Genomic DNA, 26,066 nt, shown 5'->3' with positions numbered 1-26,066 from the left:
ATTGGCTACATTTTGCGAAAACATATTTTAGCCAAGTGTTGAGACAAATGTGCTGACCCCAAGTGTTGAGACAAATGTGCTGACCCCAAGTGTTGTGACAAATGTTGTTACACTTTGGAACAACACCTGACTCTGTTCTGCGCGCGCCAGCTAGATGTTATTATTTTCTACTCAATCTTTTGAAGATTTGATTGAAGAATTATTTCGTGGTTTCTTATACAACAAGGCGCACGTGATCAATGTGTTTCAGAAGGCAGCTGAACCCTAGTTCTATTTTCCAAAGGAATTATATTTTTGGAAAATATATTTTTGTGTTTCAAAAATAGAACTATTATTTTCAAAAATATATCTTGTGAAGATTGCTGCAGAAAATATAAAAGATTTATTTCAAATAAATCTTTGTGCTTCAAGAAGATTATAAGATTTAATTTTAAAATATATTTACAACAAATATATTTATGGGAGGAATATTTGATGCAAATAAAGATTTGGTAAAAATATATATTTTGCATCTAGAAGATTTATTGGAGCTGAAGCATTATGAAAAGCCCACGAGGCTCTGCTATTTAAAGGGTGTTGCTAACCCTTATTATGCACCGAAACTTGAAGCTAAAATAGAATATCAAAGATGTAGTCTTTTAAGGGTTTCGTGTCTTTAAGCCACTCTCTAGGAGAGTTGGTGTAAAGTGAACCACTCGAGTTGTGAGATGGTCACCGTGTCCTCACTCAGAAACCTGTAGGTAATGAGTTGAGTATTGTCTTGGAGGAAGCTTTTAAGCAACTCCAAATTGTGAACTTAGTCGTTGGCTAGGTGGTGATGTTATTGAAGTGTGTCGACTTCATCTTTTTCAAGGAGAGTGTCTCCATTCTGTTGTTATTGAAATCCTTACTGGTTGTAAGGTTGAGGGGAGTGAGACGGGGTCTCATATCTAGGAGTTCCTAGGTAGAAGTTGCATTGGGTAGGGATTAAGTGAGGAGTTGTAAACGGGGGAGTTTAGCTCCGAATTAATACTGCTGATAGTGAATTTCCTCCTGGATTGGTATCCCCCAGATTAGGCTGTTAGGCTGAACTGGGTTAACAATTATGTGTGTCGTTTATGCTTTTCAGTATATGTTTTTAATGCTCTGTTTTATTGTTCTTACTACTAAGACAAGTGTTGCGACAAGTGTCGGCACATCGTGGACAACACTTGTCTACTGTGTAGCAGAATTTCAATTACTTTTTAAATTTATTGTAAAATTAATATAATTTAGATAAGTTAATTCTACAATAAATTTTAAAAATGAAGTTTCTCTTTTACGGGAAAAAGTACTCACAAAACTTTAAAATTGACCAAGTCAAAAAGTCGACTTAGAAGACACGTTCATATCTTGACATAAACAATTGGGAAAAGACTTTCCACTAGGAAACCTTACCCAATTAAAGCACTTTCTCTATTACTTTCAAAAGAATTGGACTAACTTATCTTCATTTGTCTAGAAATTCTTTTGAAGGAGGTACCTCTATTAATAAAAAAATCTTAGCCAATTAGAGTATTTAGACATATCTAACTAAATTTTTTAATAATTGCGAGGTCTTCAAACTTGAGTAAATATGTTTAATCTAACAATATCGACATTTTCAATTAAACTATGACTCATGAATGCGGTAAATCTCAATTTTAATAATAACATTTTCCCTTTATAGAAAAATAAAATAAAAAACTTTACACATTTGCATAGCTTTCACGGGAAAGACGTGCTAAAGTTGTTAAAGCAATGCAAATAATGAGTCAAAGCATTAAATCATTTAATCGTACTATATTGTTTTATGAGAATGGGAGTGACGGACAGCAATGCAAGACACACAACATTATAAAGGTTTTTCATGCATTATAAAACATTATATGCAATTCCTTAATTATTAGATCTCAAAAAGAAAATGAACTTGATAAAATATTTAGTTTTTAATTTCTACGGTCCAAAAATGTGGATGGTCTTTCTTCTTCTTATATGGGGATTGATTATTGGGACTGAATCTTCTACATTGACATCTCAACCTGAAATGGAAGCAAATGCTATTTACAATAGTGGATGGTGGAACACTTCTAATGGATGGTGGAACACTTCTGATGGATACTACAACATCTCCAATCGGTGTAATTGGGGTGAGATATCTTGCAACAAGGCTGGAAGCATCATACAAATCAACATAGACGGATTTAATTCAGATTTGTGGGGAATAAGTTTTGGAACATTCAACTTGTCTACTTTCCACAATTTAGAAACCCTTGTTATCAAGAATGTTAGACTACAAGGGACTATCCCAAAAGAAATTGATCACCTCTCCAAGCTCACTCATCTTGATCTTTCCTTTAATTTCCTTGTAGGTGAGATACCTCCTTCACTAGGTAGTCTTCAATAGTCTTCAAGGTTCCATTCCTCATGAGTTGGGATTCTTGACAAATCTCACAACACTAAATCTATCTCAAAATCAAATCAAAGGTGAGATGCCTCTTTCACTAGGAAATCTAACCAAACTCACTCATCTTATTTTGTATACGAATTTTCTTTTAGGCGAGATACCTCCTTCACTAGGAAATCTCAAAAAATTAAAGTCCCTAGACATGTCCAACAACAAAATTGAAGGTTCTATTCCTCTTGAGTTGGGGTTCGTGAGAAAACTGACTACATTAGATCTATCATTCAATAGACTCAACGGAAACTTGCCTGTTTCCATTATAAATCTCACACAATTAGAATCTCTTGTTATCTCGTACAATTTTCTCACAGGTTCCCTCCCATCTAACTTGGGTCAATTAAGTAACTTGCAATTATTTCGGTTAAATAACAACTCCTTCAGTGGGACCTTTCCTATTTCATTCAATAATCTCACACAATTAGAATACCTTGGTATCTCTCACAATTATCTCACAGGTTCCCTCCCATATAACTTGGGTCAGTTAAGTAATTTGCGAATCTTGTTGTTAAATAATAACTCCTTTAGTGGGACCTTTCCTATTTCTTTGAATAATCTCACACAATTAATATACTTTGACATCTCATATAATTTTCTCACTGGTTCCCTTCCAATTTCGTTAAGAAATTTCTCTCAATTAGAAACCCTTAACATTTCCCACAATTTACTCCTAGGTAACCTTCATTCCAATTTGTTTCCATTCACATATTATAAAGCTTCAATTGACCTCAGTCACAATAACATTAGTGGTGAAATTCCTTCTACGCTAGGAGATTTTCAACAACTTCTTTTAAACAATAATAATCTCAGTGGAACAATTCCCCAATCTATTTGTAATGTCTCTTATGTTGACATTTCCAACAATTATTTGAGGGGACCCATTCCATATTGTATTGATCATGTTACAGTAATAGGGAACAAAGATCTATGTACCAACTCTTCATACGATCAAATCTTCTTTCAACCTTGCCCAGTAGTAGTACCTCCCAAGAAAAGTAATAAAGTAAATCACCATGTTACCATTTTTCTTCCAATCCTTATTGTTCTAATCCTAGCCTTCTCAAGTCTCGTGTGCTTTAAACTTTGTAATAATTCTATCAAGAAAAACAATGGAAACACAACGACAACAAAGAATGGAGATGTGTTCTGTATATGGAATTATGATGGTAAAATAGCACATGATGACATCATCAGAGCAACAGAAGACTTTGACATGAGATATTGCATTGGTACAGGAGCATATGGAAGTGTTTATAAGGCGCAATTACCATGTGGAAAAGTTGTAGCCTTAAAAAAACTTCACGGTTATGAAGCAGAAGTGCCGGCTTTTGATGAAAGTTTTAGAAATGAAGTGAAAATATTATCAGAAATAAGGCACCGACATATTGTGAAGCTTTATGGATTCTGCTTGCACAAAAGAATCATGTTTTTGATCTACCAATACATGGAGAAAGGAAGCTTGTTCTCTGTCTTGTATGATGATGTAGAGGCCGTGGAATTCAATTGGAGAAAAAGGGTTAACATTGTTAAAGGAGTTGCATCTGCTCTTTCATATCTTCATCATGATTGCACGACTCCAATAGTGCATCGAGATGTATCTAGTGGAAATATCTTGCTAAACTCTGAGTGGCAGCCTAGTGTGTCTGACTTTGGCACAGCTCGACTCCTTCAACATGATTCATCCAATCGAACAATAGTTGCTGGAACAATCGGATATATAGCTCCTGGTAATTTATTTACTGCTCTTAGTTTTGTCTTTCTTTTTAGCTTTTCCTACATAGGATGCACAACATTCATATTCTTAAACTTTTCTTTTCCATATCAGTTGTTGGCTTTGTTCCTATTTATTAGTTTCCTTTTAAGTTACTGTTTGTTTGGTTAAATAATTACTACTTTGTTTCTTCAATTATGGAGCTGGCTACAATAAATCGTTCCTAAATATATACTTTTTAGAGATTAATACATATGTGCATGCATATAGTGATTTTCAAATATTTGTCTTTGCATATTTTAACTTGCTTATTGTGAATTGGTGATGCAGAGCTTGCATATACTATGGTTGTGAGCGAAAAGTGTGATGTATATAGTTTTGGAGTAGTAGCACTAGAAACTTTAATGGGAAGACACCCTCAGGAACTATTGTCGTCACTTCAATTAGCATCAACTCAAAACATGAAATTATGTGAAGTATTAGACCAACGTCTCCCATTTCCAAATAATGCGATGGTGTTACTTGACATAATTCGTGTAGCTGTAATAGCATTTGCATGCTTAAATTTCAATCCTAGCTCTCGACCAACGATGAAACGTGTGTCACAGAGCTTTGCCACTGAGCTTACACCATTAACCATTCCTTTGAGTGAAATTTCAATGCAGCAACTAATGAGTCAAGAATTCAAAGCATTATTTCATATTCTCAACCATTGAAAGGAAAACTTGGAATGTATGTGTTGAGTTGAGTGTCTTAGAATTCAATAAAGACATTGTAAAAGTCTATTTACATATGTTGTTATTTTTAGGTGTTTGAATAAAATTGAGCTACATTTGGTTCCAATATTTTGTATTTTAATTGAATTACAAATGCAAATTAAAAGATTGTGCATGCAATTACTTGAATCTAAATGTCAAAGTTTATAATGAATTTCAGTTAAGGACGAATTATCCTGACCAATGTAGAATTAACCAAGACCTCCTTATTCTGAGAATAGGTAAATTAACACAAAGAAAACTCAAAGTTTGTTTAAAAATTAGAGAGATGTAAATATTACAAAAAATACTTCCTCTAATTGTGTACGGAAGATTGTTGGAAGAGAAATTGAGATACAAAATGTATAAATAAATTGAGGAACATCGAATTTTTTTATAGACAACAAAATTAAATACCACATTCCATGAGGTATTCTTTTTTTTTTTTTTCTTTTCAAGAGTTCCATGAGTTATTCTGTTAAATAACTTCAACATGAATCATAAAATAATTGAAATATCCACATTTGATATTGTATAATTTTATTAATATAGAGCATATGAAACTTTCTAATTTGCAACACAACTATTATGTCATCACCTTAGTGGTGAATTATTCTTTCAACTAACTTACTAATTTTCAACAAAACTATTATTCTTTTGGGATTTTATTAATTCTAACTATCATGAAAGGTTAAAAGAGAAATAAAATAACAAAATATATCATTAAAAAATTAAAAAACATAAATGATAAACAATATTTTTATGTGAGATTGTCACAAAGATTAAATAATCAGTTGAACGGTCTAAAGGGACAAACTAGATACATTAATATACTTAAAGAGACGTTTAGTAATAATTTGCTTTATACAAGTATTTCTTAAGTACTAAGCTGTATTAAATTGAAGCAAACAAAGTATATATGGAGTATTTTATTATGTAAACTAATGAAAAGAGTTTTTGTTTGAATCAAAGGACATAAAGAAAAATATGGCCAAAATTCTCAATTTTTTTTATGTTGTGTTCCTCTTTCTTTTATTAGTTCTTGTTTTAACGGACACTTACAGTAAGTTTTTCACAACTTTTATCAAATTTTCTTCATTACCTTATACTCATCTTTCATCCCCTTTTAATTATATATATATTGTTTATTTGATTTATATCTCAGGTTATAATTGTCTTATTGACATCGATTGTGCACGTAATAATTGCACTTTACCTGAAAAGTCGATTTGCTTGATGAGTTGGTGTTATTGCACTTAATAGGTAAGTTGAAAAATAATTCTATTAAGATTAGGTTTATACTATTTTTTTTTTATAATTTGAGATTTTGATCTAGCAATCATTAAAAACAAACCACTACTTCTAGCTTAACCAAGGTTCTGGGTTTGATCTCTGGCTTAGGCATGCAATAGTGTTAAAACTCTTAGAGAGAGAGTTTGTCATCCATTTGGATCCCACAAAGCTCGAGAGATTAATCTCTACCATTACACGCAGAGGATACCTGGTTTACACCAAACCACTGCTTTTTTATAGTTGTGTGGATACAGAACATGCAAATCTAACTAATTATTTGAATTATTTTTATTGATTGTTAGATAAATATCATGCTCTCAAATTATCCATAGATAGTGTAAAAAAAAACCTTCTATTAATTCTATTTTTATAATTTTCTTTGCAATTCATAGTGAATTTTTTATTTTTATGATTTATTTCACACTTTGAGGTATATTTCATTGACCTTTCAAAGTTCTTTGACAGGAGAAGAAGAATTACACAAGAAAAGTAATTGTCACAAACAACTATTTATCTTGTATATTTTTTTTATGGGCTATTTATATTGTATATTATCTCACACAAACAAAATAATGATATTTTTCTACAGTACCCTTTGTAAAATAATACACTCATCAATATTTATGAAAGTGTTTCTTAGAGGAAGCAAATGGGTGTATTCTAGTAAATCCCTCCCTCTATATAATAAAAGTTTTACTTTTCGCACCCCACAGAAATCCTCACCCACCCCCAAGAAAATATTTATAAGGGAAGTGTTCGCACTTTAACTTGTGAAGTGTGTTTCAATCAAAATTATTTTACGGGAGGTGTATTTTAGAATATCAGAAGGTGCGTGTGAGATTCGAGAGCGCGAAAAGTAAATCAAATAGGCTAAGAGTTTTTCCATATCATCTCACCCACTCACTTTCTTCCCTACCCCCTAGCAATTCGGAAAACGTTTTCCGAATTTTTTATAGTGTAAATTTTACACTAAAAAAACACTTCGAAACGTATTTTCTAATTTTTTTGCACGCTAGAAGAGTAGGCGAGAAAGTGTGAGTGGGTGAGATGTAAAAATTTCTTCTAAGAGCTTCAGCCTGCAATACGTAGTCAAGGCTTGGTATACGATAATAAATGGCCAAAACCTTTTTTTGGCCTGTAGCAAAAAATTTACCCCATACCTCCATTTATACTCCTACCCTCCCAAACACATGTACTACCCAAAACACCATTATTTAACAAATTAAGAAAATAAAAAAAAAATCGAAATAACACATACTTTAATAAGAATTTTTTAAGGTAAGACTTTTTTATGACCAAAATATCCCAAAAGTAAGAACTTTTTTTCTCTTCAAATTATCGAAAGTTTCGAATTTCAAAACTTTTTATTTGAATATTCAAACTGAATTTTTATATATGAAATTCTGGTTTGAATATTCAAACCAGGTTTTTTGAATTTCAAAACATTGAATATATTAATATCAGATGTTTTGAAAACGAAACTTCAAATATATTTTTCCTTCATACTTCTATACGAAAAAGAGCTAATGCAACTCGAAGGGCTCGGGAATGAATCCTATCAATTGCAAGCAAGATATTTAGAAGTTTAAAAACAATATTAGTTTGAGCAACAAGAGGTTTAGATACCTATTGAGGCTGAGCAGCAACACTGTGGTTTGTTGTGATTTATTTATTTTAGTTATTAATGGGATGTAGTAAATAACTAAATATAAATTGTTTTGGATATGAAAGATAGATGTAACAACTCTAAGTTTTTTTAATGACAAATATAATATCATACTAAAAATAAGAAAGGCAAGAAAAAATTCACAATACAAACTCGAAAGGGTAGTAGGACACGCACATCCAGAGTCCTAACAGATAAAACCGAGAGAATACAATAGCCAAACAAAAACCACACCAAAACAACAAACACACCTAAAACTACGATCGGCAAATGCAAAACCCCCAAGAATACCTTTACACCTCAACTTCCGTGATAGAGAAAATAAAAGAACACAATAACAACATAGTGATATTCTTTGTTGTCAGTTTTGACAACGGCGCCGTGATTTTTGTTGGAAAAAAAACACCAGAAAAAATATCAACTTTACTAAGTTTGATTTGACTTTACTAATCTACCTATTGAACTACAAATTTACATAGAGTTACAACCAAATAAAAATATTAACTTATTCTTAACCAAAAAAACTAAAAACTTATTCTTAACCAAATAAAAGTGATTTCAACTTATTAACAACTGAATTATATAGAAGATCATCAAATGCATAAGAAGTGGCCGCAATTTCAGGCCCCTGTTGACAAGCTGAAGACAAACACAAGTTGCACGATTTTCCATCCCAAAAATCAGATTAGCTAGAGAGCATGAACCATTAGATGTCACATAGATAATGTGTGTCCCACACATTTCCACCAATAGTTAACAAACTTCCAAACCATATTCATTTGAATTAATATATCTTATTGGCTTAAATTGTGTCTATGAATTTATGCATATAGCAAGAGGCAGACAAACATACCATCCAAGCATAAAATGCCACTAAACTAAGTACTCCTTTTTCCAAGCGTGCATGAATTATTAGTTGCATATAATTTCATGACATAGTATTTTTATATGTATCTTTCCCTGTTTTCTTCGCACTGAATTATATATTATAGTAGTATTTGGTTAAATTAATAAGGATTAGTATTTTATATGAAATTGAAGTGAATAGAGACCAAAGACTTGTATTTTATACATGGATTAGTATTTTAACTTTTGAGGTCAACAAGCAGTAGTGTCAGCATTAAGATCAGCGCCGCAACCAAATTAATTAACAATAACATCATTTCTTTGCCTCTCGATAATTCTTAGGGTTAAGAAGCCTCACATCAGATGTGAGTTGGCATGGACAAAGAGTTTATAAGTAAGAGGTAAATCAGCTTATAAAACTCACATTCGATATGAGACTTCTTAACACTTAGGACAGTAAATAGAAGGGAAAAAAACTATATAGATTTTAGGGCAATTTATTTTTTAAACTTTAATTGCATTTTTAGTCATCTTATTTTATCATTTGATAGAATTGATCCATTTATTTTAAAATTTGATAGTTTTAGTATCTCAATCAAATATTTGGTTTATAATATGATTATTGACATGTTTTAAATGAAGTTTCACGGGTATTTTCTTATTGTTTCATCGATATATGTCTTTTCCAATCATAAAATTATATATCACGTCATTTAAAGCATATATAAGATATCGGTCATGTTAACCGGTGCTCCTTGGACACTAATTAAAATGGTAAAATATTAAAAAGAGCATTTTTATATTTTGAAAACGTAGACTACACTAGTTTCAAAACTATTTTCCTATAGTATGTTCCTTAGTGTATTAGAGAGTATATTGCTAATACTCATTGAATTTAATCTAAAAAAGTAGTTTGAGTTTGATTTCTAAATTTATAGAATTTATGGTCATAGAATTAGGTTTGAGTTCGGTTTTTGTCTTCCTATTTTTGCTATTTTGTAGATTTAGTTCCCCTATTCAAATATGCCATGAGTAGATCTGTGTGAGGCTAGGTGTGGATACAGCCAGCCACACTAGCACAACCTAAATTTAAAAAAGAAAAAGAAAATGAAAACGGCGTCATTTTGTAAAGTGAACATAAACAAATTGTTTGCCGATAAAAACACTTTAAGCATTTTTTCTTCTCTCAGTTTTTGCTTACCGTCGGACGCCTCACCGGCTTATCACTTCTCCTCTTAATCTTACTCTAGTCTACATGATTTATTTTTAAAACAGAGTTTGTCAACAAAAACAACAAAAGAAACATAGAAATATTAAAAGATAAATTGTTAAAAACAAGAAAAATAAAATATGATAAACTAGAAAGAAAAACCGTGCTGTTGAACTGTAAAGGGAAATAAATGAGATGATCGATAATTGTAAAAGAAAATGAACGTGGAAAAGCTGTAGATGCAAATTGAGGCATTGATTAGTGTAAATTGAAGTTGCTCCCTCCACAGTTGTAGTCATAATTGGATCAAAAATCTATTATATTCATTATTGAGTAGAGAGAAAAGCAAGATCCAATAACAATAAAGATTTCTGTCTACCTGCCCTCACGTGTGACTCTTGTTACCAAATCATAATATTAAAAATAATCAAACTATGCTTCAAGAGGATATATAAGTTTACCATAAATATATCTTTCAGTAGTATAAATTTTACCGAAAAATATTTTTTAATAGTGTAAATTATTTTATCGAAATATATCTTTTAGTAATGTATTTTTGTTTATGTGAGTGGAGAAGAGCAAAGCAACCATCTATTACCACTCGAGCAGACCCAATATCTTTAAAGGTCTAAATCAAAGATTAAAATGAGCGTTTTTTTTCCGTTGAGTGACAACTCTTCGGTTGTCACATGAAAGTTTAGTAGTTTAGAGTTCAGTCAAAAGATATGTAAAGTAAAACTAATAATCGTTTCACTTAAAAATCAACTCGGGTCCTCTGAACAATTTATTGTTTTGTGGAGCTCATTAACCACCTGATCATGTCACTGCAACACAAAGTTTCTTATTTTTCAAGTAATTGTTATGAATAATAAAATGGCTAAGAAAGTAGAGAGAGATTATTACAATATAATATGTTGAGAATTATGAGTAGGATTTCATTAATTATAGGTTATAACTTGCTACTGAAGTAATTGAAAACTTAACTAACTAACAAACATTTTTAACGACTTTCTAACTAACTAGTTTTATGGATTAATTAACAACTAGTACACCTTCCTAATCCATAGACCTCGAATGATACAATCCCTAACTTTCTTCTTAGGATAACAAATATGTAAATCTTCATGGAGCTATTTTTTTTTATAAGCCTTCATAGAGCTAGTTGATCAAGTGTATGACAATGTTCAGCTTCAATCTTCTTATTCATGACTTGTTCTCTAATAAAGTGAAACTTAATCTCAATGTGCTTGGATCTTTCATGTGAGACAGGGTTCTTGGCTAAATTTATAGTTGGCTTCTAGAGCTCACCGCATATACTCAACTGTGCATTTCTTCAATCCTAGCGGAACTAGAAATTGATCAATTCTCTTATTCCATGTTGTAGGTGCTTGTTTCAACCGTAAAGAGTTTTATGCAACTTATACACCAACTTTTCCACGACACATGAATTTTTTTTCCAACTATACTCTCCTAAATTATTTTTTCAACTTTGTATTTATGATAATGAAAGTTAACCAAGGGAGTACTTTCTTTGGTATATACTTTTCATGGCCACTATTATAAGTAAAAAAAAAAATTAGATTCTATAAGAAAAGCAATTGTATTGTATATATTGATTTGATACAAATTAAGTTACAAAGATTCAACTAAATAGAGATACAAAAGGAGAAGGAATTAAGAGCTACTAATGACTAATAAAAATACAGCTTGCAAAGGATATGTACAACAAACAAACAATCTTATCCAATTAAAACAAATTATATGCTATTAATCCAAATACCAAGTCAATAGCTAATTGACGGTTAACACTCCCTGTTGGATATGCCTTGAAATCTCAGTTACAAGAAGTCAGAAAAATCTTTGTTGAATCTTTTTGCATCTTTGATGTTTTGAAGATTTTTTGGGAAAAAAATATATTTTCTTGGAAGATACTTTGACTTGGATTTGTTTTATTTTAAAAGAGATTTGTTACTAATTTTTTGGCATATTATTTTTCTATAAATAGGGAGTGCTTTATTCATAGAAAAATCGAGAGAGGGAAAGAGAGTAGAGATGTAGAGGCAAGGATTAGGGTTTGCCACCACACAAGGGCTAGGGTTTTAGAGAGGAAAAAGAGTTTTCTCTTGGTACAACTCTAGGGTGGGTGAACTATCTTTGTGGTACACCTTGGGAAACACTTATCAAATTGAGTCTCTTGGCCACGGGAAGAGATTCGGGATTTGGGTAGAATTAGGATTAATTCTTGTAACTCAATTGGAACTCTTTGTAAAGTTACTCGTTTGATATAGTGGAACGGAGGGGCTGCTCTCTCCCCCAGACTAGGTCATTATTGGACCGAACTGGGTAAACAAATATTGTGTTCTTTCTTCTCCTTTATCTTGTTTATCTATTATTATTATTATTGCTTATTCCGCTTAATCATTGGTTGCCGTTCTATTGCTCCACACATCAAGTTCTTTTATTGGTGTGATTTTTACGACGAATTCACAACAATTGGCGCCTACCCTGGGGCAATCGGAACAATTTGAAGTGAGCACCATGGGTTCTAAGTCGGATATCGAGGGACTTTCCAAAAGCAATTTGGAATTGTGGAAAGTGAAGATGGAAGCAATTTTAATGTTCGGGATGATGGGTAAAACATGGAGTGTTGTTACCCAGTGCCTCGAAGATAAAAAGTTAATGGAGATGGTGAAGACGGTCGGCCTGGAGAGGCGGTGGTAATAATACTCGGGTTACTTCTGAAACAACAACTTTATTATGCGGAGATGCTAGTGGAAGTTGAGATTCGGTGGAGTGTTGAGTCATGGACGTCGGATGCTCTTTTCACATGTGTTCAAAGAATGAATACTTTGAGACTCTAGAGCTAGTTGAAGGTGGAGTTGTTCATCTTGAAAACGGAAAGCTTGAAGTTTCAAGGTATGGGTTCAGTTTGTCTTACGAAGTTTGACAATCGTGAGTTTCTTTACACGATGTGAGGTATGTTTCAGAACTTAGATGCAAAGATAGTTGGTCATGCATCTATAACTAGCGGTGATTCTCATAATGTGGTTGAGTTGTGGGACTTCGGGTGGACCTGTTAGTGACATGAGTTTAGTTGGACTAGTGAACAAGGTTTACTAGGTGTTGAACTGAACTGGAATTGTTGGAGACTAACAATAGCTTGAAGTATGTTTCAGAGGAGTTGAAGAGGTCTTGCGTGTTACAAGGTGGAGATCATGGTGGGTATACTTTGGTGGAAACTCAGTTTGAGGTGGAGTCTTCCAATAGTGGTAGACAGTCAACATTAGCTCTTTGGCTATCTAATCGGAGATAGGAAGGAGAGTGGTATTGTTGAACCAAAGAGGATGACCATGGAGACCTTGTGGGTTATGTTTCAATTGTGGCTGAAGAAGTGCAAGACCTTGAGAGGATCTTCAGGGAGGCAATTGAAAGCAACAGGTGATCAGACTTGGTAACTTGTGAGACTGCTGGAGGTAGTTGGATACAAGGAGAGTTTGATGTTGCAGCTTGTGGAACCACCTAAAATTCCAAGGTTGGTTTGGAGCCAAGCAAAACTTCGAAAGTACGGAAGACATTCCGGGGTCGAAGAGTGGTGAAGGCTTGTAGGGCTATCGCAAAATCCCATGGATAGTCGGAGGCAAGCGATTCTTCAGGAGGACGGAAAAGGCACAATCCGGGGGCTGAAGAGGGATGGTGGAGCTTGTTGAGCTATCTAAAATTCCGATGATAGTTGGGAGCAAGCGTTTCTTCAGGGAGGTACGGACTTGACCAGTTCGGAGTCTGAAGAGGGTGCGGTGAATCTTGTGGGGCTACCTGAAATCCTATGGTAGTGGGATGCAAGATCTTCATGAGAGCGGAAGGCATTCCGAGGATGAAGAGGGAGGTACAATCCAGTGATCTTGAATAGAAGATTCAAGATGGAGAGAGCAGCACGGTGGTTGATGAGATCACCATCGATTTAAAGGCAAGGTGGAGAATTGTTGGATATGCCTTGAAATCTCAGTTACAAGAAGTCAGAAAAATCTTTGTTGAATCTTTTTGCATCTTTGATGTTTTGAAGATTTTTTGGGAAAAAAATATATTTTCTTGGAAGATACTTTGACTTGGATTTGTTTTATTTTAAAACAGATTTGTTACTAATTTTTTGGCATATTATTTTTCTATAAATAGGGAGTGCTTTATTCATAGAAAAATCGAGAGAGGGAAAGAGAGTAGAGATGTAGAGGCAAGGATTAGGGTTTGCCACCACACAAGGGCTAGGGTTTTAGAGAGGAAAAAGAGTTTTCTCTTGGTACAACTCTAGGGTGGGTGAACTATCTTTGTGGTACACCTTGGGAAACACTTATCAAATTGAGTCTCTTGGCCACGGGAAGAGATTCGGGATTTGGGTAGAATTAGGATTAATTCTTGTAACTCAATTGGAACTCTTTGTAAAGTTACTCGTTTGATATAGTGGAACGGAGGGGCTGCTCTCTCCCCCAGACTAGGTCATTATTGGACCGAACTGGGTAAACAAATATTGTGTTCTTTCTTCTCCTTTATCTTGTTTATCTATTATTATTATTATTGCTTATTCCGCTTAATCATTGGTTGCCGTTCTATTGCTCCACACATCAAGTTATTTTATTGGTGTGATTTTTACGACGAATTCACAACACTCCCCCTCAAGATGGGGTGTGTAAGTTGGTTAAGCCCATCTTGCTCTTTAGAAGCATAAATTGATCTTTTCCCAAGGGCTTAGTGAGCAAATCAGCAATTTGGTTGGCAGAGCTGACTTTTACAGTAGTAATAAGGCCGGGTGAAATCTTTTCACGAACAACATGACAGTCAATTTCTATGTGTTTAGTCCGTTCATGATATACCGGATTTGATGCAATGTGGAGAGCAGATTGATTGTCACAAAACAACGGTATTGACGTAGGTGGGGGAAGACCAATATCTTTCAAAAGATAGGAGAGCCAAGTAATCTCGCAAGTTGCATTGGCCATTGCTCTATATTCTGCTTCAGCAGATGAACGAGAGACCACACTCTGCTTCTTTGTCTTCCAAGAGATTATGCTAGGACCCAAAAAAATGCAATAACCGGTAGTGGAGCGTCGAGTGGTTGGACAGCTAGCCCAATCTGAATCACAATAGCCTTGCAGAGAAAGATTAGAATCGGAAGCAAAGAAAAGACCTTGACCCGGGGTGGATTTGAGGTAGCGAATGAGACGAGTAGCAGCAACCATGTGTGGTTGACGAGGAGCATGCATGAATTGACTCAAAATGTTGACAGAGTAGGCAATATCTGGACGTGTTACTGTGAGATAAATAAGATGACCCACAAGGCGACGATAAGGCGCAGGATCATTTAAAATAGTACCTTCAGATGGAGATAATTTTAGATTTTGTTCCATGGGAAAGTCTGCAGGTTTGGTAGCGGTAAGACCACAATCAGATATAATATCAAGAGTATATTGCCGTTGTGATAAAAAAAAGACCCTTTTTTGATTTGGCAACTTCAATACCCAAAAAATATTTCAAACGACTGATGACAAAATTAGCAAGTGTACTAACTTATCGTTAAGTAATAATATTTATAAAGTTCGTATCCGCAGGGATTGTTCAATCTCGACAAAACAATTGAATTGTATTTAGGTCGTAAATATAAGGGGGTATGCTTGACATATATTTGGTTTATAAAATAATTAAAATAAAAATTGCAATAACTTGACGAAGACTTTTTAATGGAGCGAAGCGACTAAGGATTGTTCGAATCCTCTCTGTATCCCTATTTGGTACTCTAGGTTCTAATTCTCAACAACCAAACTCTAATAGTTACGATAATTTAACAAAATAGATTAAGTCCAATTCCTTGGCTCATGATCCCTTTTATCTAATAAAGTACCCTAATTCCTTAGGCGAAACTAATATTATCAAAAGCGTTATTGAACGTTAAATTCTCAATCATACCAACTAATTTTTTATTCCTAAAGCAATTACGATTGGCAAACAATTAATTTAGTTCTAGTAATAAAACCTAGGGTCAGTAGTGAATTATTTCTTGAAATCAATTCGATGTTGGCCAAATAAAGAAAAGCATTAAACACGAAATTAACTGAATAACTATTAGTTTTGATTGCATAAATAAGAACACGTAGTTACATGGTTCAAATAGTTCTACAGAGAATCATCTAAAATTTCTAATCTGATGAGATTAGTTACTCATAATAATAATTGACATAACAATTAAATAATAGGACATGTGAGAGCACCTTGAAATAATACTCCTATGAAGAATTGCTTTCTCGCTCGGTTCCAGCCGTATTCCTCTTTTTCCAAAAGTCTGTGTAATAATCCTCCGTCAATATTTTAGGTTAAAAGGAAGGCTCTTATTTATACCTTCCAAAAGGGACAAAAGCCCAATCCGTAAAAGAAGCAAGAGAATATTTAAATCCTCCCTATAGCTGCATGACACGTGGTTCAGGAGTACTAAAATTGATGTTGTCACGCGTGTCCCTAGGTGGCATGTGCAGATATCACGTGCATGTGGGAACATAAAATCGTGCCCCTGTGAAAGTTTTGCCGCGACGCGAAATAAACAGAGAGTGCTGGGCAAAGTTATGTCTCAAAACAGATAATTTTTTCAGGTCTTTTCTTCTTTTAGTTTTTAGTCTTCAAATTCTTTTATATGTCAATTTCTTCAAATATTCTTATCTTTGACCATGAATTACTACTAAAAACTAATTAAAAAAACTAAAATTGAAATTAAAATTAGCAAATGACTGTGATCAAATATTCTTCACATATTATAAAGCTTCAATTGACCTCAGTCACAATAACATTAGTGGTGAAATTCCTTCTACGCTAGGAGATTTTCGACAACTTCTTTTAAACAATAATAATCTCACTGGAACAATTCCCCAATCTATTTGTGATGTCTCTTATGTTGACATTTCCTACAATTATTTGAGGGGACTCGTTCCATATTGTATTGATCATGTTACAGTAATAGGGAACAAAGATCTATGTACCAACTCTTCATACGATCAAATCTTCTTTCAACCTTGCCCAGTAGTAGTACCTCCCAAGAAAAGTAATAAAGTAAATCACCATGTTACCATTTTTCTTCCAATACTTATTGTTCTAATCCTAGCCTTCTCAAGTCTCGTGTGCTTTAAACTTTGTAATAATTCTATCAAGAAAAACAATGGAAACACAACGACAACAAAGAATGGAGATGTGTTTTGTATATGGAATTATGATGGTAAAATAGCACATGATGACATCATCAGAGTAACAGAAGACTTTGACATGAGATATTGCATTGGTACAGGAGCATATGGAAGTGTTTATAAGGCGCAATTACCATGCGGAAAAGTTGTGGCCTTAAAAAAACTTCACGGTTATGAAGCAGAAGTGCCGGCTTTTGATGAAAGTTTTAGAAATGAAGTGAAAATATTATCAGAAATAAGGCACCGACATATTGTGAAGCTTTATGGATTCTGCTTGCACAAAAGAATCTGTTTTTGATCTACCAATACATGGAGAAAGGAAGCTTGTTCTATGTCTTGTATGATGATGTAGAGGCCGTGGAATTCAATTGGAGAAAAAGGGTTAACATTGTTAAAGGAGTTGCATCTGCTCTTTCATATCTTCATCATGATTGCACGACTCCAATAGTGCATCGAGATGTATCTAGTGGAAATATCTTGCTAAACTCCGAGTGGCAGCCTAGTGTGTCTGACTTTGGCACAGCTCGACTCCTTCAACATGATTCATCCAATCGAACAATAGTTGCTGGAACAATCGGATATATAGCTCCTGGTAATTTATTTACTGTTCTTAGGTTTGTCTTTCTTTTTAGCTTTTCCTACGTAGGATGCACAACATTCATATTCTTAACCAAGAGAAGAGTGATTTATGTTCATTAGTTTTGATTTCTACAATAAAAAAATTAAACTTTTCTTTTCCATATCAGTTGTTGGCTTTGTTCCTATACATACACTTTTTAGAAAGAAAAAAATTCCTATTTGTTAGTTTCCTTTTAAGTTACTGTTTGTTTGGTTAAATAATTACTACTTTGTTTTTTCAATTCTGGAGCTGGCTACAATAAATTGTTCCTAAATATATACTTTTTAGAGTTTAATACATATATGTGCATATACTGATTTTCAAATATTTGTCTTTGCATATTTTAACTTGCTTATTGTGAATTGGTGATGCAGAGCTTGCATATACTATGGTTGTGAGCGAAAAGTGTGATGTATATAGTTTTGGAGTAGTAGCACTAGAAACTTTACTGGGAAGACACCCTCAGGAACTATTGTCGTCACTTCAGTTAGCATCAACTCAAAGTATGAAATTATGTGAAGTATTAGACCAACGTCTTCCATTTCCAAATAATGCGATGGTGTTACTTGACATAATTCGTGTAGCTGTAATAGCATTTGCATGTTTAAATTTCAATCCTAGCTCTCGACCAACAATGAAATGTGTGTCACAGAGTTTTGTCAACAAGCTTACACCATTAACCTTTCCTTTGAGTGAAATTTCAATGCAGCAACTTATGAGTCAAGAATTCAAAGAATTATTTCATATTCTCAATCATTGAAAGGAAAACTTTGGTCTGTTTCTTGCCTGCAGTGCAGTTGTGCTACTGTCAAATGTCTGGTTCTTCGGTGCAACGGTTCCTTAGTGCAAATTGGCTTTGGTTTTTAGGTATTGTTTAGTTGTGTTTTGAGTGACTTGTGGTTTTGACAGGTTGTGTTTTGTTGTATTGTGTAATAAGATTCATATTGGAAATTTAGAAAAGTTACCAAATATTTTTATTATATTTTGGAGATTCTGAAAAAACATTGAGCCACTTATTAGATTTAATTGATATTCTTATCATCAATTATAGCATAATTTGAAACAAAAAATTGCTCTCAGGAAAATAAAACAAGGTAGAAAAATCATTATTTACCGATGAGTTATGTTCATATTGTAACAAGTTCTTCACTTTAGTTTTGAACTTATTGTTCATTTCATTTTTTTTTATATTAATATAATGATATAGTTATTTCAACATAGATCATTTTAACTATATTTAATTGATTTTTAGAAAATAATCAACTCATTTAAAATTAATTTTTCACTGTAAAACTAAACACGGTGAAATCTGAATTATGTTCTTGCTTTTCTCTTTAATTTTTCAATTGAAACGCTATTATATGATGTGTTCCAAAAAAAAAACTAATGTATTTTTTTTTATGATGAAGAGGGCAAAAGCCCACAAAACTAATGTATTCTAATTGGTGGTTTTATTAGTCTAAATTTCTTTGGAATAGGCTAGTAAGTGTGATTCAAAGTAATAATTGACCTCAAATTAGATTAAACGGTCTAGTGGGTCGAATACTGGTGGTGAAAACAAAAAAGCTTAAATATAGTTTTGGTCTCCCAAGTTTTTCAATTACTTGATTTTGGCCCCCTAATTTCGAATGCTTGAATTTAACCCTCACTTTTACCCCATTTGCATTTCATGGTAAAAGTGAGGGGTTAAATTCAAGCATTTGAAACTAGGGGTGGCAAAATCAAACAATTAGGAAACTTGAGGGTCAAATTAAAGCTGCATTTAAGCCGAACAAGGAAAACTTAAAAATGGAAGCATAGTTTGGTGTTTACCACTTCGTGTGAACAATAGTGGGAGTGGGACATTTTTAAATTACTCGGAACTTTCATGGAAATTTGATGGAAAATGGATGGAAAAATATGTCTCATGCATGATGTCCCCTTTAGAATGTTAACTCTAATTAAGTAAAACATTCACCCCCCATGAATGTTCACACTAAACTTTTCGATGTAAATCAAATAAGTCAAAAAAGAGAGTGCCTAGTCACACACCATTATAAACGTTTTTCATGTATGTTAGAAAATTGTATATAATTAATTAAATATATCTCACAAAGTTTTGTTACTGAGTTTACAACATTAAGTATTTCTTTGAGTGAAATTTCAGTGCAATAACTGATGAGTCAAGAATTCAAATCATTGTTTCATATTGTCAACACTTGAATTCAATAATGACATTGTCTAATTTTTTTTTTTTTTGTTGCACAAGTTGTTGTTCACAAATGTTAAAATAGTTTGTTGCTCTGCTTTTTGGCTTGGCTTAAATGCTATGTTGCTCTGTTTTGTATACAATTATTTACCATATGTGAAGACAATTGATTTTAGAAGTGTATACAATTTTTGAGAATATTTAATTAGTCCGGACAAAATTAAGATACTACAGTGAATATAGATAAAAATTATTGAGAGAAGTCAACTTTTTAATTTGAGCTCAGTTATAAATTAGTTTGTATATATGCACCTAAAATATATTTGTTTTCAAAAGAAAAGCACAAAGTTACCCATTGACGAAGAAAACTCGCACATTAAAGAGAACGACTACTCCCTTAGGGGACTTGGATCCTCTCCATCTCTTTTCTCTACATCTCTCTCCATCCTCTCTATCTCTCTCTTAATTTCAATCTCTCTCCTCATTAAAAAAATGATAAACAAAGTAAGAGAGAGAGTGAAATTAAGAGAGAGATAGAGAGGATGGAGAGAAATATAGAGAAAAGAGATTGAGAGGATCCAATTCGCTCCCTCAGGTCTGTAGTTGGGTAGTTGTGTATGATGTTGAGTACTGATATGCATGTGGTAACGTGTTTAGGGGGAGTAAAATTAATTTATTAATTTTTGCTCAACTCTAATATTGAGGGGGAGTAGTATTGTTTGATTGGTGTGACGGAATGTGCTAACGAATGTTGAAGCATCATGTTACTTGAGAATTTATTTTTCTTGGCTTTGAGGGAATTTATTTTTTCCAAGTGATTCTTTTTATGAGAGTTTATTTCTCTCTATTGGTTTCTCATTGTGTTCACTATTCCGCTGTTGCATGCCTCTGTTATTCTTTAGTGATACTTCTATTCTTGTTTGCTATTTTCATTACTTTTTAAATTTATTATAAAATTAATATAGTTTAGATACGTTAATTCTACAATAAATTTTAAAAATAAAGTTTCTCTTTTACGGGAAAAAGTACTCACAAAACTTTAAAATTGACCAAGTCAAAAAGTCGACTTAGAAGACACGTTCATATCTTGACATAAACAATTGGGAAAAGACTTTCCACTAGGAAACCTTACCCAATTAAAGCACTTTCTCTATTACTTTCAAAAGAATTGGACTAACTTATCTTCATTTGTCTAGAAATTCTTTTGAAGGAGGTACCTCTATTAATAAAAAAATCTTAGCCAATTAGAGTATTTAGACATATCTAACTAAATTTTTTAATAATTGCGAGGTCTTCAAACTTGAGTAAATATGTTTAATCTAACAATATCGACATTTTCAATTAAACTATGACTCATGAATGCAGTAAATCTCAATTTTAATAATAACATTTTCCCTTTATAGAAAAATAAAATAAAAAACTTTACACATTTGCATAGCTTTCACGGGAAAGACGTGCTAAAGTTGTTAAAGCAATGCAAATAATGAGTCAAAGCATTAAATCATTTAATCGTACTATATTGTTTTATGAGAATGGGAGTGACGGACAGCAATGCAAGACACACAACATTATAAAGGTTTTTCATGCATTATAAAACATTATATGCAATTCCTTAATTATTAGATCTCAAAAAGAAAATGAACTTGATAAAATATTTAGTTTTTAATTTCTACGGTCCAAAAATGTGGATGGTCTTTCTTCTTCTTATATGGGGATTGATTATTGGGACTGAATCTTCTACATTGACATCTCAACCTGAAATGGAAGCAAATGCTATTTACAATAGTGGATGGTGGAACACTTCATATGGATATCGGTGTAATTGGGGTCAGATATCTTGCAACAAGGCTGGAAGCATCATACAAATCAACATAGACGGATTTAATTCAGATTTGTGGGGAATAAGTTTTGGAACACTCAACTTGTCTACTTTCCACAATTTAGAAAGCCTTGTTATCATGAATGTTAGACTACGAGGGACTATCCCAAAAGAAATTGGTCACCTCTCCAAGCTCACTCATCTTGATCTGTCCTATAACTCCCTTGTAGGTGAGATACCTCCTTCACTAGGTAGTCTTAGACAATTAAAACACTTAGACATTTCTCACAACAGTCTTCAAGGTTCCATTCCTCATGAGTTGGGATTCTTGACAAATCTCACAACACTAGATCTATCTCAAAATCAAATCAAAGGTGAGATGCCTCTTTCACTAGGAAACCTTACACAATTAAAACACTTAGATATTTCTTACAACAGTCTTCAAGGTTCCATTCCTCATGAGTTGGGATTCTTGACAAATCTCACAACACTAGATCTATCTCATAATCAAATCAAAGGTGAGATACCTTCTTCACTAGGAAATCTCAAAAAATTAGAGTACCTAGACATCTCCAACAACAAAATTGAAGGTTCTCTTCCTCTTGAGTTGGGATTCTTGAGAAAACTGACTACATTAGATCTATCATTCAATAGTCTCAACGGAAACTTGCCTATTTCCATTACAAATCTCACACAATTAGAATCCCTTTATATCTCGTCCAATTTTCTCACAGGTTCCCTCCCATCTAACTTGGGTCAGTTAAATAATTTGCGAATCTTGTTGTTAAATAATAACTCCTTTAGGGGGACCTTTCCTATTTCTTTGAATAATCTCACACAATTAGAATACCTTGACATGTCATATAATTTTCTCACCGGTTCCCTTCCAATTTCGTTAAGAAATTTCTCTCAATTAAAAACCCTTAACATTTCCCACAATTTTCTCCTTGGTGCCCTTCATTCCAATTTGTTTCCATTCACATATTATAAAGCTTTTATTGACCTCAGTCACAATAACATTAGTGGTGACATTCCTTCTACGCTAGGAGATTTTCAACAACTTCTTTTAAACAATAATAATCTCACTGGAACAATTCCCCGATCTATTTGTGATGTCAATGATGTTGACATTTCCTACAATTATTTGAGGGGTCCCATTCCATTATGTGTTCAGCCTTCTGCAGTAATAGGAAACAAGGATGTATGCACTAAGTCTTATTACAATCAAACCTACTTCCAATATCCCGTTTTAAAAAACTTCCAACCATGTCGGCCTGCAAAGAAAAGTGATAGAGTAAATTACTATGTTGTCATTGTTCTTCCTATCCTAATAATTCTAATCTTAGCCTTCTCATTTCTCATGTGCTTTAAATTTCGTCATAAAAGCACAACAACATCAACAAAGAATGGAGATTTGTTTTGTATATGGAATTATGATGGGAAAATAGCATATGATGACATCATCAGAGCAACTGAAGACTTTGACATGAGATATTGCATTGGTACGGGAGCATATGGAAGTGTTTACAAGGCGCAATTACCATGTGGAAAAGTTGTAGCCTTAAAAAAACTTCACGGTTATGAAGCAGAAGTGCCGGCTTTTGATGAAAGTTTTAGAAATGAAGTGAAAATATTATCAGAAATAAGGCACCGACATATTGTGAAGCTTTATGGATTCTGCTTGCACAAAAGAATCATGTTTTTGATCTACCAATACATGGAGAAAGGAAGCTTGTTCTCTGTCTTGTATGATGATGTTGAAGCCACAAAATTCAATTGGAGAAAAAGGCTTAATATTGTTAAAGGAGTTTCATCTGCTCTTTCATATCTTCATCATGATTGCACGACTCCAATAGTGCATAGAGATGTATCTAGTGGAAATATCTTGCTAAACTCTGAGTGGCAGCCTAGTGTGTCTGACTTTGGCACAGCTCGACTCCTTCAACATGATTCATCCAATCGAACAATAGTTGCTGGAACAATCGGATATATAGCTCCTGGTAATTTATTTACTGCTCTTAGTTTTGTCTTTCTTTTTAGCTTTTCCTACGTAGGATGCACAACATTCATATTCTTAAACTTTTCTTTTCCATATCAGTTGTTGGCTTTGTTCCTATACATACTGTTTGTTTGGTTAAATAATTATTACTTTGTTTTTTCAATTCTGGAGCTGGCTACAATAAATTGTTCATAAATATATACTTTTTAGAGTTTAATACATATATGTGCTTATAGTGATTTTCAAATATTTGTCTTTGCATATTTTAACTTGCTTATTGTGAATTGGTGATGCAGAGCTTGCATATACTATGGTTGTGAGCGAAAAGTGTGATGTATATAGTTTTGGAGTAGTAGCACTAGAAACTTTAATGGGAAGGCACCCTCAAGAACTATTGTCTTCACTTCAATTAGCATCAACGCAAAACATGAAATTATGTGAAGTATTAGACCAACGTCTCCCATTTCCAAATAATGCGATGGTGTTACTTGACATAATTCGTGTAGCTGTAATAGCATTTGCATGCTTAAATTTCAATCCTAGCTCTCGACCAACGATGAAACGTGTGTCACAGAGCTTTGCCACTGAGCTTACACCATTAACCATTCCTTTGAGTGAAATTTCAATGCAGCAACTTATGAGTCAAGAATTCAAAGCATTATTTCATATTCTCAACCATTGAAAGGAAAACTTGGAATGTATGTGTTGAGTGTCTTCGAATTCAATAAAGACATTGTAAAAGTCTATTTGCATATGTTGTTATTTTTAGGTGTTCGAATAAAATTGAGCTACATTTGGTTCCAATATTTTGTATTTTAAACTTAAGTTAATGAATTTCAGTTAAGGACGAATTGTCCTGACCAATGTAGAATTTTACCAAGACCTCCTTATTCTGAGAATAGGTAAATTAACACATAAAGAAAACTCAAAGTTTGTTTAAAAATTAGAGAGATGTAAATATTACAAAAAATACTTCGTCTAATTGTGTACGGAAGATTGTGGGGATTAGATATATAATAGGCTTAAATGTAGTTTTGCCCCCTGTTTTGATTAAATCGGAATTTTACCCCCTCTGTTTTATAATTTTTTGGATTTTGCCCCCCCTAAAATTCTGTTTTCGAGTCACAACTTCAAAGCTTCGCACACAACTCAATTTGGATCAATAATTCACCAAACGGATATCGAAATGACCGTAATTGAGTTATATTTCCACAGAATCAAACCCCACTAAATTTAGAGTTACAAAAAGAGATTAATTATCGTTTTAGTGAAGGTATGTCCCCCAAAATTCTGCACAAAATCTGCTTTCGAGTCACAACTTCAAAGCTTCGCACACAAATCAATTTGGATCAATAATTTACCAAACGGATACAAAAATGACCAAAATCGAGTTATATTTCCACAGAATCAAACCCCACTAAATTTGGAGTTACAAAGAGAGATTAATTACCGTTTTAGTGAAGATATGTCCAATTACTAATTTTCCAGAAATCTACTTATGACCTTCAAATTCAACATCGTCTACCAAACACATCGTAACTCCAAATTTGACGAAATTTAAATGACAAAAAGGGTAATTTCGTTAGCTTTCCGGAAATGTAAATACTATTGAAAAATGAGCTACAGGGTGAGAGACATGACAAAAATACCAGTAATAGTTCCATACAATACCAGTAGTAGTCTCTCTATGTAACTCCAAATTTAGTAGAGTTTGATTCTGTGGAAAACTAACTCGATTGCGGTCATTTCGGTACCAATTTGGTGAATTATGGATCCAAATGGAATTCTGTGCAAAGTTTTGAAGTTGTGACTCGAAAGCAGATTTTATGCAGAATTTTGGGGGATATACCTTCACTAAAATGATAATTAATCTCTTTTTGTAACTCCAAATTTAGTGAGGTTTGATTCTGTTGAAAGATAACTCGATTACGGTCATTTTGGTATATGTTTGGTGAATTATTGATCCAAATTGAGTTGTGTGCGACGCATTGAAGCTGTGACTCGAAAGCATAATTTAAGGAAGGCAAAATCCAAAAAATTATAAAACAGGGGGGTAAAAGTCCGCGTTTTAAAACAGGAAGATAAAATTCTGATTTAATCAAAACAGGAGGGGTAAAACTGCATTTAAGCCTACATAATATTGGAAGAGAAATTGAGATACAAAATGAAGAAATAAATTGAGGAACATCGAATTTTTTTATAGACAACAAAATCAAATACCACATTCCATGAGGTATTCTTTTTTTTTTTTTCAAGAGTTCCATGAGTTATTCTATTAAGATTAGGTT

At 33.3% G+C, this 26,066-nt stretch overlaps 1 protein-coding gene and 1 long non-coding RNA gene across 3 annotated transcripts; both read left to right on the top strand.

Annotated features, from left to right (window-relative positions):
* The first annotated feature begins 1,910 nt into the window (after positions 1 to 1,910).
* LOC123890595 (probable leucine-rich repeat receptor-like protein kinase At1g35710) lies at positions 1,911 to 24,629 on the top strand. 2 transcript variants are annotated; one of them, XM_045940236.1, is made up of 3 exons: positions 1,911 to 2,147; positions 21,788 to 23,779; positions 24,075 to 24,629. In XM_045940236.1, exons 1-3 carry the CDS (start codon positions 1,922 to 1,924, stop codon positions 24,458 to 24,460), a joined length of 2,604 nt encoding a protein of 867 aa, XP_045796192.1. In that variant the 5' UTR covers positions 1,911 to 1,921; the 3' UTR covers positions 24,461 to 24,629. The 2 variants fall into 2 exon arrangements, with proteins under 2 accessions (XP_045796192.1, XP_045796191.1); XM_045940235.1 differs by having other exon boundaries at positions 1,911 to 2,152; positions 21,793 to 23,779.
* LOC123890601 lies at positions 5,803 to 6,805 on the top strand. Its single transcript, XR_006802878.1, has 3 exons — positions 5,803 to 5,987; positions 6,090 to 6,187; positions 6,683 to 6,805. It is a non-coding gene; the product is annotated as an uncharacterized LOC123890601 (long non-coding RNA).
* Positions 24,630 to 26,066: the final 1,437 nt, after the last annotated feature.

Source organism: Trifolium pratense, linkage group LG6 (genome assembly GCF_020283565.1).
Source record: "Trifolium pratense cultivar HEN17-A07 linkage group LG6, ARS_RC_1.1, whole genome shotgun sequence".
Classification (NCBI taxonomy): domain Eukaryota; kingdom Viridiplantae; phylum Streptophyta; class Magnoliopsida; order Fabales; family Fabaceae; genus Trifolium; species Trifolium pratense.
Note: the sequence above shows the minus strand (reverse complement) of the source record. Positions and strands in the feature narration are given on the sequence as shown.